This window comes from Rhipicephalus microplus, chromosome X, assembly GCF_043290135.1.
Source record: "Rhipicephalus microplus isolate Deutch F79 chromosome X, USDA_Rmic, whole genome shotgun sequence".
Lineage (NCBI taxonomy): Eukaryota > Metazoa > Arthropoda > Arachnida > Ixodida > Ixodidae > Rhipicephalus > Rhipicephalus microplus.
This window is the reverse complement of record NC_134710.1, coordinates 312,210,493-312,227,073: the sequence shown is the minus strand read 5'-3', so window position 1 is coordinate 312,227,073 and position 16,581 is coordinate 312,210,493. Positions and strand designations below refer to the sequence as shown.

The 16,581-nt window shown below is 45.3% G+C and overlaps 1 protein-coding gene and 1 long non-coding RNA gene across 2 annotated transcripts; both read right to left on the bottom strand.

Annotated features, from left to right (window-relative positions):
• Positions 1-3,799: 3,799 nt before the first annotated feature.
• LOC119185284 (UPAR/Ly6 domain-containing protein crok-like) lies at positions 3,800-7,839 on the bottom strand. The gene is made up of 4 exons (XM_075876651.1): positions 7,807-7,839; positions 5,458-5,464; positions 4,889-5,068; positions 3,800-4,071 (listed from the first exon to the last, which is right to left on the bottom strand). Exons 1-4 carry the CDS (start codon positions 7,837-7,839, stop codon positions 3,800-3,802), a joined length of 492 nt encoding a protein of 163 aa, XP_075732766.1.
• Positions 7,840-15,256: 7,417 nt separating this feature from the next.
• LOC142777214 (uncharacterized) lies at positions 15,257-16,186 on the bottom strand. Its single transcript, XR_012887974.1, has 2 exons — positions 15,671-16,186; positions 15,257-15,444 (listed from the first exon to the last, which is right to left on the bottom strand). It is a non-coding gene; the product is annotated as an uncharacterized LOC142777214 (long non-coding RNA).
• Positions 16,187-16,581: the final 395 nt, after the last annotated feature.

Genomic DNA, 16,581 nt, shown 5'->3' with positions numbered 1-16,581 from the left:
CAGAATTTCATTACACGTAGACACAGTGTTTCTTTCAATGATATTTGATGCGTTCAGTAGTATCAAGTGCGTGCAGTTTTACAAAAAGTTCAAGCGAAATTTTAGTTTGCCATGCACCACGAACTTCGCTATTTCTCGGAAAGGATCCAAGCACGCGTGTGAAAGTTGAGGTAACGTAGATGATCGTGCTTGGTTTATACGCAAGACAAATTTGTACACACCGTACGAGCGTCGAAGAACGTAGCCTCGTGAAGCGATGAGGACAATATACCGATTTAGTGGCGCGTCCGCCGCCGCCGTACAGACGCAGCCTCCCATTGCGAATGGCTGGCAGGCTGCGTCCATAGGACTGCTGCTGACACGCAACTAAATCTGTCTAATTTTGAAGTGACATCATGGAGAATATTCTTTTTCGCAATCATCCAAGCACAATTTTGAAAATGCCACGTAGAGAAAAATAAAATCCTTCATTCATTCGCCAAGGGCCAGAAGTCCAACAAGATTTCTTTCCAGAGAAAGAGTATAATCTGTCTAACGAATTTTGTCCATATTTTCATAAACCCAAGGTGGCCACATTTCCGTCCAATGAAGCATTCTCTGGAGTTATTCTTTTCTCTCTTGCACGCCGGCAAATGTTAAGACAAACGAGGCACAGAAGGGAACTGGCACAAATGAACACTTTCAGTCAACACAGATACGTCATGACTGTAGTGTTTTCAGCGCGCAGCACACTTGCATCCATCCGATGCCTCGGTAGTGAAGGTATATAACAAAGAAGTTTTTGTTTTGCTTTCTCAATGATATTGAACAAGAACTGAAATATATTCACATGACCAGGCACATTTGCCTCCTAAGAACTGAAGAGCAACTAGGCACGAAGAGAGATAGAGAACACACGAAAGACTTATACGCTACAAGATACACCCGCACACCAAGAGTTTACGGCCTCTATGTAGTTTGCCGGCCCGCACAGGCATCATCCACGCTAAGCGTCGTACATCATTGTGCTTTGCAGAAACATGATTGAACCCGCATTAGTGCGATGTGAGCATAATTAAAAGCTGGTGCGGACATGTGTAGTCCACTCCCCTTCGAAACAAATGGATCTAAAACAACGGTCAAACACGGCTCACTTGCATTCTCTGCGTCTTCATCTACAATAAGCTGCATCACCACACAAGAACGTGCTGCGTTCTATGAACACTGAGAAAAGCAGAATAGCCTCGAACTATGCACACTATGTACAAGCGGAGTAGTGACGACGGCGTGGATTACTATCGACGGGCTGCGAGTGCGTCGTGGAGAGCGATAAATGTGGAGGTGCCAGGCCTATCTTCGCGATGTAGAGCCTTTTGTCTACTGAACAAGCTGCAAGTTGCCTTATTCGCATATTTTCTTTCCTGTCACTTCCCCGATGTTACAAAGTCTTTACAAAAAAAAGACTGAAAGGACGCGAGTAGATCATTTCGTTTGTACACGTTCCCTGAACTGATGCACATATGACTGCTGAAGCCGCCAGGCGTATAACGATTCATGTAATATCCTCAGCGGCAAGTGACAGTATATGTGGCTGAGGATCTCGAAAGACCCGAATGGCGCCTTTGAGCTTGACACCATTCATATTCATTAAAAGTGAAAATAAATGCGTGAACGAACGAATGAGTTAACTATAGCTTGAATGAATCAATCTCTATTGAGTTCAATGCTATATTGAGGCTTTTGTGAAAAATCGCGATCACAGGTAGGCGATATAGACAGCTTGCACCATTCCAGCGTGCGCCTTTGTGACATTGGGGCATTCAGGTCGTTTGCTTTAAAATTGGGGACTTTTTGACCATGATTCTTTGCAGCCATCTTGAAACCTTTAAAAGGCTGGAGTCTCGGATACCTTCGCTTCCACTTGCACGCGGAATAAAACTTTTTGATAAATGCGACTCCACTACACAAAACGCATGTCGATCTTAATCACTACGCTCACACGACAAATAAGTGTTCGCCTAAGCTCGCGACGCACGGTGAGCATTGGTGCTACAGGTGAAGTATTCCGGAATGTCGTCCTTGAGCGCTGCGTGACAGTGCGCGAGTGTCAGAAGCTACACCTTTTGGCGACGCTGCCTCGACATGAGATCGTGCTGGGCTCAACAAGAGCTGGCGTGCTGCGCCGAAACCTTTGCGGTCAACCAGACTTGTCGGGGGAGACGCAGCACAGTACCTATGCATAGATGAACTCATCTGAAAGAGCAACTCAGACGTCGCTTGCCACAATGATGACCCAACTAATGTCGAATTACGTATTACACACGCTGTTATCTCGCAGGCAGATGAAACCCAGCTGAGACAACCTAAACGATGAAGAATACTCATTTGGCTGCATGCGGTGGCAACAGGTTTCGTCTAGTTCAACCTTTATTATTTTTTCGTACTGGGATCGGTTATTTGAACCTAGGGAAAAAGGGGCGATGACAGTAATGCCAATACGGTCACACCGCAAGAACTTGTTTCTAGTGTCCGTAGAACTTGTCGTCTCACACTGGAACCACGAAAAAATAATTAGAAAAAATGGCGGCAGTTTTCACACAAGATTGTTACCCCCGCGCGGATAATCTCAGGTGCAATGCTCAGCGATTAGGCCTGAAGGCTTTGGTGAAACGCAGATATGAACTTAACAACATGCGTGTGCAGAAAATAAAAAATAGGAACAATAATTCACCCAGGCAAACTTTAAGTTTTACGGGAGTCTTAGCCTTTACTTTTTTTTCGTAAGCGTCACTTGGTGAAGGAGGGGAAGATCCCTTGACCATCGGTAAGTGCCGTTCAAACGTTCAACAAATGCACTTCCGCACTCGTGTGAACATTTCTTCAGCCCAGGTGCTCTGCCCTAATGCTCATGTTTTTTTATGATTTGACACGACCGTGGGAGAGACGTGGCAGTCTATAGCAGTCACTTTATATGTGCTCCCAACTCTGATTACTTGGGTGCATAGCTCCAGCTGAGCAACTGATCAGCCTTGAAGATTTTGCGGCTATGCCCGTTTTTTCCTTCGCGCATTGCAACGACTCCCTGCAAGGTGCTTTCTCAAGGGGCTGCTCACAACGCTTCGAAGCAGCGCATCAGCATGCACAACTTAGCTTCGGAGTACAGCGTTCTTTGCAAGTCACGCGATACTTTCTTGACTAGCTTGTTGTTGCATTGCTCCCATTTGACCCTTACTTGCTTCGAGCTCTCACAAGTGAATGACAGCACCAATACAAGAAATAAAACCCGAAGAAACCACCGAGAGACACCCAAACGTGAAACAGCGGTGCTCAAGGTGGCCAGCCACGTTATGTGTATACAGTCTTCTGCAGCTATACAAGAGCGCCTTGCCCGTTCGCTTGCGGAATGATCGACGCCCTGGAGCTTCGTGGTGTTTTACCTCCCTAAAATGCACAACCTCCAGCATCGCGACAAATTTACACCCGGCAACAGAAACACACTACAGACCACAGGCCTCATATGACCACGCGTGGACCATCCAAGTCGAATGGGCCTCCGCGAAGCCACCTGACACATATTCGGCGTGGTATTTTGCGTCCAGAGGCAGGTCACACGTTCTGTGCGGCGTTGCACGCCTTCGAGACCGCGGAGTAGTCCTCGCGTTGATGCCGCCGCATGCTGCCCGGGCCAAGTCACACCGGGGGGCAGGCAGCCGACCTGTCGATCACCACACCACGCCACGATACACCAGGCCACAATAACATGCCATGGCAACGTCGTGCTACGTGTTGCTTTGGCACGCCATGAAGCGGTGGTCGCTCTTCACGGCGATGTGCGCGCCCTCCCGGAACGGGGGACGTCGCGGTGCGGGGCCATCGTGCTCCACTTGAAAAGGCGCAGCAGAAGCAACGGTGGTGCCACCATAAGCAACGAGGACACGGCCGTAGGCCGGCGGGCGCAGTTGCAGCCGTCCTTGTCGCAGCTGCAGTTCTTCATGAGCACGCTGAAGGTGCCGGCTCGGCGCATGCACTCCGTGCCTTCCTTGTCGCTTTTGAGCCATCCGCAGTCACGCACAGTGCGATAGTCGCTGTACACTGCGAGACAAGAAGCAAGGCGTCACCACATAGGAAGCGCTCAAAACGTGGAAGAAAGTTGAAATGAGTGAAACAGAAATGAAAAAAAATGAGTATAGTACTTAGCACAAATATATTAAAGGTTTCAAGGATAGAAAGCAACAGAATACAACCGTAACTGATCCTTGCAGTTCTTAGTACGTTCTACCATTTCTGCCACTATTTCGCGAATATGGACAATTATATTTCTCCAAAAACCCGTTAGGCTAACTTTGACGGCAAGGTCCTTGTCCGTTTTATGTTCTTTAGTAATTCAACCCTGTTCATTAAGGTAGTGCATCGTTTCACTTTGCAAGGTCATACCTACCAGCCTCGGTGGAAACGCTTCTAAGTGAGTTAATTAACTTTCGGAGCATAAAAGACATAATCATAAATGTTACGCAGAGGACATGAAAGTAAACCGCAAGGTAGACAGCCGATTTGCTACAATGCAATGGGAAATGGGTGAGTAGAAACACAAAGGAAAAAATGATAATAATGAGAAGGATTACCGATATATAGAAGCACGCACACATGCACAAAGGTAGAATAGTCTGGCTTGTAAAATGAGGCGGATTGCTCATAGAAACCTGAGACGTGCCTTAGTCGCGTTCTCATGGCAACTTCGAACGGTGACATAAGACAAGTGTTTTTAAAGGGGGCCAGTCCCAGTATAATGACACGCCGCAGAAATAGCATGTCAGAAAGTTGATTGTCTGTGCACCATTTATAACATCTCTCGTCACATGTACACGCAGAAAAAGTAGCATAAACTCCAATTGGCACTTCCACGAAGTACAGTCGTACTGTTCCCCATCTTTCTGCACAATCTTTCGGCACACTTGCGCCCGGGTACCCGTAGGAAGGTGTTCCTTGACGCGCATGTCACAGTTCACAAGATCCGAGGTGATGTTGTTGAACGGGTCGGCGCAGTTGGGGTCGTAGGCCGAGTTGCAGCGCCAGCAATAGATGGCCCAGCCTGGACGTACAGGGTAAAAGAGAACCCGGTTGAGTGTCAGGAAACTATACCTGTTATATCGCTTCTCTGCAGCAGGCAAATGCCAAAAGACCTGTGCAGCCCCTTTAATTTAGTGAAGATATTCCAATAACTATTGCATTTTTAAGCCATTAAAAGTGAGTTAGGAAACACCAGAAAAAGTAACGAGGCTCACAATAAGCATGTCATATGACAAGATTGTATTCAATAGCCCATTTGGCGTCAAGATCACGACCACAAAAACAAAGAAAACACGTGGATGTTTGCTTGGCGACTGAAATATTACCTGTTAAATTCTGCATGTCGGTGACATTTCCGAAAAACGCACTTGAAATTAGAGGCAGGGCCAGTTTGATATGACGCAAAATCACCCTGGCCCTGAAATAAAACAAGAATTGTTTTAATTCTTGATGAATTAAAACAAAACTCCGTTTCTTTTGTGAACTCACAGAAGTGGCGTGAACCGCTTGTAGACCTTTCGAAAGTTAATGAAAACATGTTGAATCCCCTCTCCCGCCATTTTCTTAGCCAGTAGGTAGAGCTATGCGCACAGAGGTGTGCAATATGAAAATGGAAATTAATCATAATGGTCCCAGAGTCGGTGAAATTTTCTTGTACAGTTTATCACAGTATATAATCTGTTACTGAGCAACATGAGAATAATCACTGGTGCTTAGAAGCTTCAGTGGCGTATCCAAGGAAGGAGGGAGGCTTCAACCCCCTTACTCAAATTTTTCGTCCAACACCCACCGCCCTACAACTTACTCAACTTATTTTTTTTTGTCGCTTCGCGCTGACATGAGTTAGAAACCAAGCGCTGCTACTATCACAATATCATTGCTGGGCGCTTTTAGAATGAATAATGTCTGCATACGAAAAAACGTGTCGCGGTGTTTCTGAAGCCTTAGCATTCTGTGAGATTTTGGCCAGGAATCTCGGCCGCGAGTGTTATAAGTTGGCTTGGTGATGCGAATAATGCTCAAGCGGTGATCATACTTGTACCCGCCGAAACATATCTTGCCGAAATCAATCACTACAATGATTTCCAATAGGCAGAGGTTCGTTTTATTGGAAATAGCCGGACACAGTTCCAGGGTCTCATAGGCCTTGTTCAAGCATATTACAATGTGACTCTTCGTACGTCTGCTAAGATGCACTCAAGCCAGAGAATAACATTTCTATTGAACCTTCGCACGTTCTGCTTACATCTAAACACACACGCGCACGTGCATGACAAAATATTCGGTTTATGCATCTAACTCGAATTGTATGCGAGTGTACATTATATTTATACACATCTTTATTATGCCCTAGCGTCTGAGGCACTCCGAAGTGTTATCCGGTGATGAAGGTGCAACACAAGCAAACGTGCAGGATAAACAGCCTAAGAAAAGCCTACTAAAATACTCATCATGTACCTTAGGCACATGAATAAAAAGATGGTGGTCTTAACCCTAAAGTAGCGTGATGAGAAATGCAGTGTGGGCAGCTGTATACATAGCGAGCACAAGCTTTATTGTTCAGCACTGCGACAAAGAGCGCACGAATGAGGAGCATAAAGCTGAAAAAATATATGACAAATTATATATATTGTTTCGCTTCATCTGTTTGTTATTAGACGGTATTTATTTGAGTGGCGCAATAACTAATGAATAAATATGTGGCACGCCAGGGGTGAAATTAGTAGCATAAAGAAAAGCTAGGACCACCACCAAAAATACCATCGGTGCGCCTTTTTCAGTCAATGGGAAACTATTGGCCAAAGTTTTTCGAATGGACGTGTCAATGTGACACGTCAATTCGAAATTTCTTGCCCACAAGATAACTCGGCGAAGACCTACCAACTGAAACAATGCGTTAATGATCTCAGGATATTTGAATGCTCTCACAATTCTGTAATCAAACGTACCTCACCATGCAGTTTACCGTGTACTAAACACTAAAAATTCCTACATTTGTGTGGTAAATATGAGGTCATGTTGACTTATCCTGCCATATTTTAGGTTTTTTGTGTTAAAAAATAAAACACCGTTTAAAACGAATAAATGCAAGTAGCACTATACTTGGCGACGTAGAAAAATGACACACGTGCTACATCAAAGAATAACCACTGTATAGCTACCATGCTCCGCAGTTTCGAGCTTTTTTTATTTATTCACGTTTAGTTTTGTGCTTATTTTAATATGCAGTCTGTTTTATGACTAACATTTATAGCTTCACATAGTTTGCTGTGGTTTCCGTACTTGCGAACATGTTTGCCAAGAAAAACTGTCACTAGCTGAACAGCCCAGTGATTGAACGACCTCTTTGAATAATTCTATTGTTGCTGCTATTAGTTTTTCTTGTCATCTTTTTCATTGTCCTTGTCGTTATCTTTGTTGCACTTAGCATTACAAGTCTATGGAGCACTTACATGCTTTAGCTGGGATATTACTTCGCAACATCGTATCTATGAATTGCCCAGGGTTTTCAGGGCGAAGCAACGTCGTCAGTGCACCCACTGCGACACTGACTATCAGCACAATAAGGCATCACCATCAATGTTACCGGATTTGAGAGAAGTGTTCATTTATTGTACCTGCGAATTACTAGGGTCTATTTGATGGTTGTCATGCGTAGCAACAGTTCCAAAAATTTGCTGAAAAGCCATTTTCACATCCGACTTCTATGCATCGCCAATCTTTCTGCGAAGAAGTCATTTTTGGTTGCTCTCTGCTCACTTTTGAGGACGTCTCTGTGTCAAGGCCAGACATCGTTGCAAGTAAATTGATAAATAAATGCCACATAATTGCAAAAGATGCTACTCTGCTCTTCTCGAAGTACTCATTGAACACACACTATTTGCCGAAGAATAGACAAGAATGTGTGTTATGTCATGGCCCATTCTGCGTGCTACAAATATTTCCAGGGATGAAAACTTCTGAAGCAATAATTTATTTCAGGCCCCTTTAAGCTGCCACAGAAGCAGCTCAAGGGCTCAGTAATAGCTCTGGTCATGTACAGCGCATCGATGCCATCCACTCGTGTTTTATATTTTTCTTATCAGTTATCACTCACGACTGCGAAATCCTGAGGTCCCGAATGTGTAGAAATTTTTCATTCGTAAATGATATTGGCCATGAGCTCTACACTTACGTTAGCTATCTGGGCAGCAATACAATGACCGAGAATTTCTCACTGCAATGGTATAGCGTAATAGCTATTCTGTGCTCGAGCCCTGGTGATAATGTAAGTGGAGCGCTGCTCATGGCGTTGCAAAGGAAACGAGAAACAAAAACACAGGCCTCCATAGTTTTCACGTTCCAAACGACATGCGCGTTTTGAATCATTATTGGTTATAAATTTCAAGCCTAATCACTTCCTACAAAGCCAGCCCAACGTAAACAGCACAATATACCCTCTCTCTCTTTCTCTCTTTTCAAAATGTCGAGTGACCAATAAGATCACAAACGGCGAAACAATTGAACTTTGACGAAAAGATTCCGAGTATGATTAAGAAAAAACAACAACAGAGAAGGTAATGCCACCGAAATAGAGACGTCTTGAGCTCGCAGAAAGTGAGTATTTGAAGATAAATAGTAAACAAAAACAAACAACAGTGCATGTTCGTGGCCGCTTCTCTTTCATTATCCCGCCAGACGGCCTTTCATCGCACTAGCTTTTGAAAAACCGCTACGTCTCCTTGGTTTCTTTAGGAGTCTCGGAGAAAACAAGCGCGCATTTTCTCGCAAACAGTTTCCGTTTCTTTCTCCTCCTTCATTAGTTGTGATACGTACTAGCTTTTTTCCCGTTTTCTTTCCATGCTCCTTCTTTGAGCTTCACTTAATCACACCAGTGTTGTTACATTATCGTTTTTTTTCTGACCCCCACATCTTCTCACTCATCTGTCTCCATCTGTAGCATTTCTTTTTCGCGTCTCTTGCTTTTATTACCATGGTCGACAGGGTGCTTGAGTGGCTGCCTTCAGTTGGTTTTCACTATGCTTCTTTAGTGCGATGGAGTTTCAACTCTTATCTGTTGCATTCACAAATCATCAATTGAACGCTCTACATCGTAGTAATCGCTCTCATGTAGCTGCAAGAGGAAACGCAATGACCGAGCGCTGTGGGACGTGTTCATAACAGGCTTTCCTTCATGCCGACTTGACTTAATCGAGTCGAGTATTCAAGTTAAGGCGCATTTCTCAACGCCTGACTCGCTAAGGTTTCTTCTCTTCTTTCCACTGATGCGTCCTTTACCTTTCACTCGTGCGTCGAACACTTGCTTTAAATTATTTTGGAAACAGTGTGGATGTTAGGTTTTCCTATGAGAACGACCCCATAAACGTGTGAGCCATCACACTGATTTTCTTGACCTATATACCTGCAAACTTGTCCTTTTTGCAGTTATTATTGCCAAGGCACGTAGTTATTACGAATATCATTGGTCATGCTGTGCGCAATGAAAGTTCAAACAACTAATAAAAGTTTATACAGTAAACACGCGACAAATATTTTGACGGTAGCAAAGAAACGGAGCCCGTAAGAGGAGGGAAAAATGGCTAAAAGTAAGTCTTCTAAGCATTCTTCCTGCTTCAATACCACCTCATTTGTGCCCTAACAACCAGGGTGGGTATTGTCAATTCTCTAAAGAAAAAGAAAAGGAATCCTCATAATATACCGGAGTTCTGAAGAACCACTTTGAAGTGAGTGAATGAAGAAGTTGGAAAAGTCTGTCTACACTTAAAAACGTGGAAGTTAACTCTGTGTGACAATATCATTCTTTATTATGGTTTGGGCCTAAGAACAACCTAATGAATCAATTTATTATTTGTTTAAATCAAGTTCATAAAGTATATTTTGTTTCCCTTTGTCTCCCTTTTTCCGCAGGCAGTATTGATGCTGCTGTTTTTTTCTTACGGCTTCCTTACCCTTTGTCCATTACCCTATCGTGGGTACGTGCCATGATTGCGACTCGTCTTCGTCACCAGCACGAGACTGCACGCGTCACGCCCAGCCTTCTCAGGCCTGAGATTCGACGCGCGACTCCCGATTCTTGTGTCATGCTACAGATAGCCGAAGCTGTCACTCAGGATGCAGCCGTGATGTGGTAGTTGGGGATCAGCAGGCCACATCATGGAGCGAGACCATGAAGCCAGGGTCAATCTTCCAGTGGTGCGAGTCAACCGCGGCGGCATGTACGGGATCGTCGCGGCGCTTGAGATTCTCATCGTAGCGAGCCTCAGCATGGCTGGGTATTCTTTGCACAATTATGCCAAGTTGAAGCGCCACGCGGAAGATCTGAGACACTACATAGCGTCTCGAAAGAATATGTCTGGGCTCTCTGAAAACGACACGCCTGCTTCTGGTGACGCTGTTGACCATCTCCGCCGTCCTCTCAAGTCACTGGGGCCAACAGCCGTGATGCCTGGACTGAAACCGGCAACGCCAGTGAAAAACAAGCGCACCTTCGTGGTGCGAAGCATTAACGACACCCTCATCATGATATCCAGGCAGCAGGAGAGACAAACCAACCAGAACCCAAGTGCGCGTCGTGGTGCTGGTGGTGAATCAACACCTGCAGCGGGAGTAGTGGCATCCAAGCTTCCGCCAGAGGCCTACGACATCCTGGAGGCCAGTGTGAGTGGGAACGAAACTCATTCCAAGTGAAGTGGCAATAGTGTGGCACCTAGAGGCCCACCCTGCGACCAGCAGCGCTTCTTGGGTGCTCGAGCAGCACGTTATTTGCCTGCAGAATTGATTCATGTAACTGAACAGAACTTAAATAAACCAGTACTTGAGCGTATGTGTGTGATTGAAGAACTTCTGGCATGAACGTTATTAGTACCCGGCACGTCTTCAGGCAGATGTGAGAGTTTGCGATAACACGTGCAAAGGCGGTGTGAAAGAACATAAAACCCGAAAGCGTGTCTCTGAGAGAGAGAAGAGGCTAGCAGGGTTCCATTGAACCCCCTGTGCAAGGACACTTTTGTGTGGCCGTGGTATCTACCATTGCTGAAGTTTTTGTACTGCTTTAGTCTAAGCTGTTGTGTTAGTCTACTGAAGGTTGCATGTGCCTTTTCTCTTGGTTGTCATTCGGCTGCGCAAATATATGACAGGGATGCAGCAGCTTTCCTCTGAGAAAGTTATTTTTCTAGAGACGCTGTGTATACTAAGTTTATTTCAATACCTTGTTATAGAATCTCTAGAATAGTATGACGCATCAACACTTGGTCGCTTTGACAAGTACTTCTCGCTTATGACGGGGTCCTGAGTTGGGGTAGAAGCATCAAGCAGAAGGGTGTGCGCATACTTCTTTTCTCGGACAGTGCCAGAAAGCGAGTGACATTTCATATTACCAACATAAATACTTGGTATTTACGATTTCTTTATGCTTGCGCTGCTATGAAGCACCTCTGCAAGTGCACAAATCTTGGCAACGTTACTGCAGAATTCATAGCCCATGTCCAGGTTGAGGAAAAAGCGCGCACTCGCAGTGGCAGTTCACAGATTATCTCTGTATACCGTGTTCTCTCCAGTCATTGGTCATGTTAACCTTCCTACCTCCCCTAATACTGCTCCTAACTCTGTCACTAATATTTACGCGTTAACGTCTTGCTGTCCTCGCAAACAAACTATGTTGATTCCAGGAACGCGAGTGTTACACGCGAACTTGCCGTTTTTGTAAGCCATGACTCACAACGTATATGCTAAGGTTCTACGCTGTACAAGCCGAAGTTCGCATAACCATTTGCAAAGCGTTAACACCTAAATTACTGGGGCATCGTAAACAAATTTCTAAGCAGTTTTTGAAATTGCTCCCTTCACAGTAGCTTAAGTGAAGATATGGTGTTCCGTTACTGCATCTCAAGAGCATACGAACTAAATAGCCAAATCGCACGATTTCTGTGAATGCGAACATCATTACTAACTACGCCTGCGCGTAAAGTGCAGCACAGTAAAAGCGAAAGCTGGAAAAGCAGCATTTCTAGAACACATTGTGAGCTCACTTGGGGCTACTAATACAAAGACGCTTCCAACGTACCCACTACTATATTACAATTTTGTCAAACTTCGAAGCACTCACTACGCCATTATTCGTAATTCTGCAGAGAAGCGAGATACCCGCTACGCATTTCCAAGAGATTGTGTGCAGTTTGTTGATGCGGTGGCTGATGACGATGAAGGAATTTCGCTGAGGTCATCGTAACAGGTTGGATGCATTCAACCACCCATCCTTTACGCAATGCCTGGTTGCAAGACTCGCATTGTGTGAAACCTGATTGTTATTTTACGCTTCTAGTAAGGATATAATATACGCATTTTATAACTTGGTTCCTGTCCGATAGAAGCGTGTACAGGGTCTTGCACAGTGAAATCTGTTATGAAATCACAACAAGACCCACTTCAAGCGCCGTAGTTGTCGGCCGCCACCGCCGGTATTCGTAACCAGTATCACACGAAGTAGAAATAAATGGGAATAAATAAAGAGCATTGAGGAACGAGTGAGAATAAACCCAGGCCATTTGCGTGGCAGCCCAGTACTCTAGTACTAAGCTACCCCTGTGCTTCAGACTCTGTTGCAAACCTATTTTATGTAGTCTTTATATCCAGTAAAGAATCACATAACAATGTATAATAAAACGTTTTAGAACAGGTAACAACCAGGCATCACAAAAGGCGAATTACGTAATGAGATGGTCGTTGAAAGCTCAACCCATTAGAAAGGTCTCAGACAGAATTCTTCCTCGTCATGAACCACAGCGTGGAGAGAATGCACATAATGCATTAGGTGTGTATGGGTACCGTGTTTTCTGAAGAATGAAGAACAATGGTATAGTGGGCGCTACCCCACTACACAAAAACTATGAGAATGGATGTTGTTATGGGTGCCGTACAAGTACCTACTTTGGCTGGCTCGTGAGTGTTTAAAAAAATATAGCATATGCACGGAATGAATGATGATGAGTGGTGCGAAGTGACCATCGATCTTTCCAGCTGTCTGTCTTACTGTGGATGTGCTGGGCTGGCTACGCCACCGGATAGACGTGGAATTGCCCTATAGATCATTAGGAGCTGGTGAGGACACAGGTTCGAACCCCGTTCCATTTCGGATATTTCCTTCTCACTTTGTTTGTTTTTATTCTTACCTAGAGTTATAATGGTTACGGACACTACCGGTGGCGGGAAACAACGGCATCGAAAACAGCCCTTGTTTTGATTTAATAACAATTTTCGCCGTAAAAGAGCAGCCACATTCGCACTGGGCACAGTGATCCTCTCAAGGACAACGTATTTCAAATGTGCACGGCAACATCTTTTGTTCGTAGCGGTATAGGTCTGCAGTACCTCCGATAATATTACATGGAGTTTAATATTCCACACACAAGATACGATTATGAAAGACGTCGTAGCTTAGCGCTCCAGAAATTTTGGCCACTACGGATTATTTAACGTGCAGATTTATTCAAGTACATGGGCCTAGGCATGTCTCCCTGCATTAAGAAAGCGGCCGCCGCAGCCAGGATTCAATCCCGCCACCTGCGGATCAGCAGTCGACCACTAGAACACTATAAGCAGCAGAAGTGGGTCGCAGCAGCTTTTAAAGTGTATTTTCAGACTTATCAACTTACAGAGACTGCAGTTGTCTGACACCTTTCTGAATCGAACGTTGCGAGTAAGCTCGGTGGGCTGCATACACATAGAGCGACGAATTGCACATTGCCTTTGTGGCGTCTCACTTCGGTAAGGGCGCTTATCCTCATGCGTGATTTTCAAAGACGATAGCCTTTCTTGGGGACCTTCGACGAAAAAATTTTGGTCTGTCTGTCGGTCTGTATGTTTGTCTGTTTGTCCACCCGAACGATACCTCAATTGGCACCGAACGGCCAACCCCATCCGCAGTGCCCACCAGTTTTGTTCGAGGTTTAGCGTTCATAGTTGTGTGATTGTCTATTAAAAAGCAAATATAGCGCATATCTGAGGCACTGCAACAACGCTTCGATGTTTTCTATGTCTGCCTTTATACTAGAAGAGGCACACTCAAGTAACTATAAGGAATGTAGCGTTTAATCGCGCTGTGCTGACAGTGCAACACGATGCTCACAAAGGCGTTTCCAACGCTATGCTTCGACGCCACGGTGTTGGCGTGCACCTGCCCATCGCTTTGCGTTCTACACCTTATCACCTCCAAGACTGGTGCGCATCTTTCTCCGCGGGCTGCACACCTTCGCTTTCGGAGATAACTGCAAACGGCACTTGTGTCTAACGTGCCTAGATGCGCTCGTTTGCCTCCGCCTCACGCTCGAGGCACTCTAACGCAGCACCTGCAGAATACCATTAACTGCTTTTTTTGTGCAGAACATCAAATATACGTTTTGGCCACTCTCTCCAGATCGTCTTTCGACGACATTTACAGTGTAACATGTAGATTCGGCCCAATGTTTTTAATACTGTTTCGCAAGGCTGAAATTAAAACGGGACGGTTATGAGTGATGACACAAAGGAAAACATGAGCGAAGACAAGATTAAGCTTGTAACTTCATCTTGAGTAGGTGTTTTTCAATGAGAGAAATAGACTATATAAAAATACCCATGGAAAGACCTGGCTCTAGTTTCAGTGTGGTCGATCTCGCACTTGGAAATTGGGCATCTATAGCGCAGTGGCGTAACTAGGGGGGGGCAAGGGGGTACAAGTGCCCCGGGCGCCACTAGGGAGGGGGCGCCAAGCCGAGTCCTCGGGTTGGCGCCCCCTGGAAAGGTTGTCAATGTTTTTTTCCGTAAAACCGCCTGGAAGGGGGGAGGGGCGAGGTTGTAATGTACGACTGGAAGTGGGGATGGTGGTGAAGGAAAGGGTTGCCGCAATGGCTTTTGCATCGGGAAAAGGATCCTCTATTTTCATTTTGCTGCGCTACCTCCGTGCCTTCCCATGACCCTCGGCTAAGCTTTGTTTTGTGCTCCGCAGCACTGGGTTAGATGAGTTTCAGCGAACCCCACCAGCCTCCCAAACCACTTACTGAAAGCTTCCCTGAAACCAACCACGTACGTAAACAAAATAAAATAAAAAAGTTCGAATGCACCTTTTTTGAGTAAGAACAGAAAACTCCAACGAAATAGCCGATCGTCCAACGACTAATCGTCCACGCAGCGGCGGAAGGAAGGGCGAATATAATCCGTGACCTCGGCACCAAAGGCTAAACAAAGGCGTTTATTCGCAGAGTTCTCTGGAGGAAAGACGGAGAAAGCGTGACACGACGGCGACGTTTGTTGATTCCCTGCATCGCGGGCGCCAGCAAAGCAATAGAAGGGCGGGGGTCAACGTTTCCCACATGCCATCCACCGCCATGGGCAGGTTCATCCTTTGGCCCAAAGAACACGCACCTGCGAAAAAAGCGCAGAGCGTAGTGTACCCGACAGCATGTGCCGACTGCCCCGCTTCGTACGTTGGAGAAACCAAGAACTTCCCTGAAAGAATGCGGCCGCACAAGGATGACCTCCATCAATGGAACAGCGAACGGAGCGAAACGGCAGAACACTCCGACCAGTTTAACCCCCATACCAGACCCGAGGGCGCGGTGTCTAGCTGGTTGCTTTGTTTTGTACTCACCCTGCATTCCTTGGGATGCACAAATAGCGCGAAAGCTTAGGTACGAGAAACTTGGGCCTGGGAAGCGCCCGTGCCGTCAAGATTTTTGCAGTGTGGACTGGAAGAGAACAATGACGGGTAAGGGACTTCCGGAAGTTTGAATAAAAAAAGAAAAATACTATACAAAAACGCGGGCGTAGCTCATCGAAATCAGAACTGGTGGCCCTTGGCCTCCGAAATGGCCCGCCGCGCGCCAGTAGGCAATCGCGGAAGCCTACATTAGCGCTTTTAATGGGGGGGGGGGCTGTAGTAATAATTATTATTAATAATAATATTATTATTATTAATAATAATAATATTATTATTAATAGGAGCTGTAGTAATAATTATTATTAATAATAATATTATTATTATTAATAATAATAATAATAATATTAATATTATTATTATTAATAATAATAATAATAATAACAAACATTATCACGGGCATAATGAGGGGCGCGGAAATATATTTGCCCTGGGCGCCGTCCTATCTAGTTACGCCACTGCTATAGCGAACGTGATTCTCCTGCTACCGAACTTGTGCATCCTTCCCACTGCTCAACCACTACGCCACCAAAGCAAGATACACAACCCTAAGCAATACGCTACACTTAGCACGATATGTTGTGTATGCTGACCCTTAAGCAAACACCCATTTGCAAAATACGTCGTGACGTGTGAGCGACGACCGCAATAGACGTCAGACTCTAGTGTTTTGTGGACACGCAGCGCCGCCTGTCGACGAAGTTTTGAGTAGTGCAATACCGACTCCCTTGCATGGTTTTCTGCGCAACCAGATGCAACTAAATATTGGATGTATTTGCGCTCTTAACACTCAGAAAAAGAGGTACGAATTTATCTCCGCCAGTCGGAGGCGTCACCGAACCACC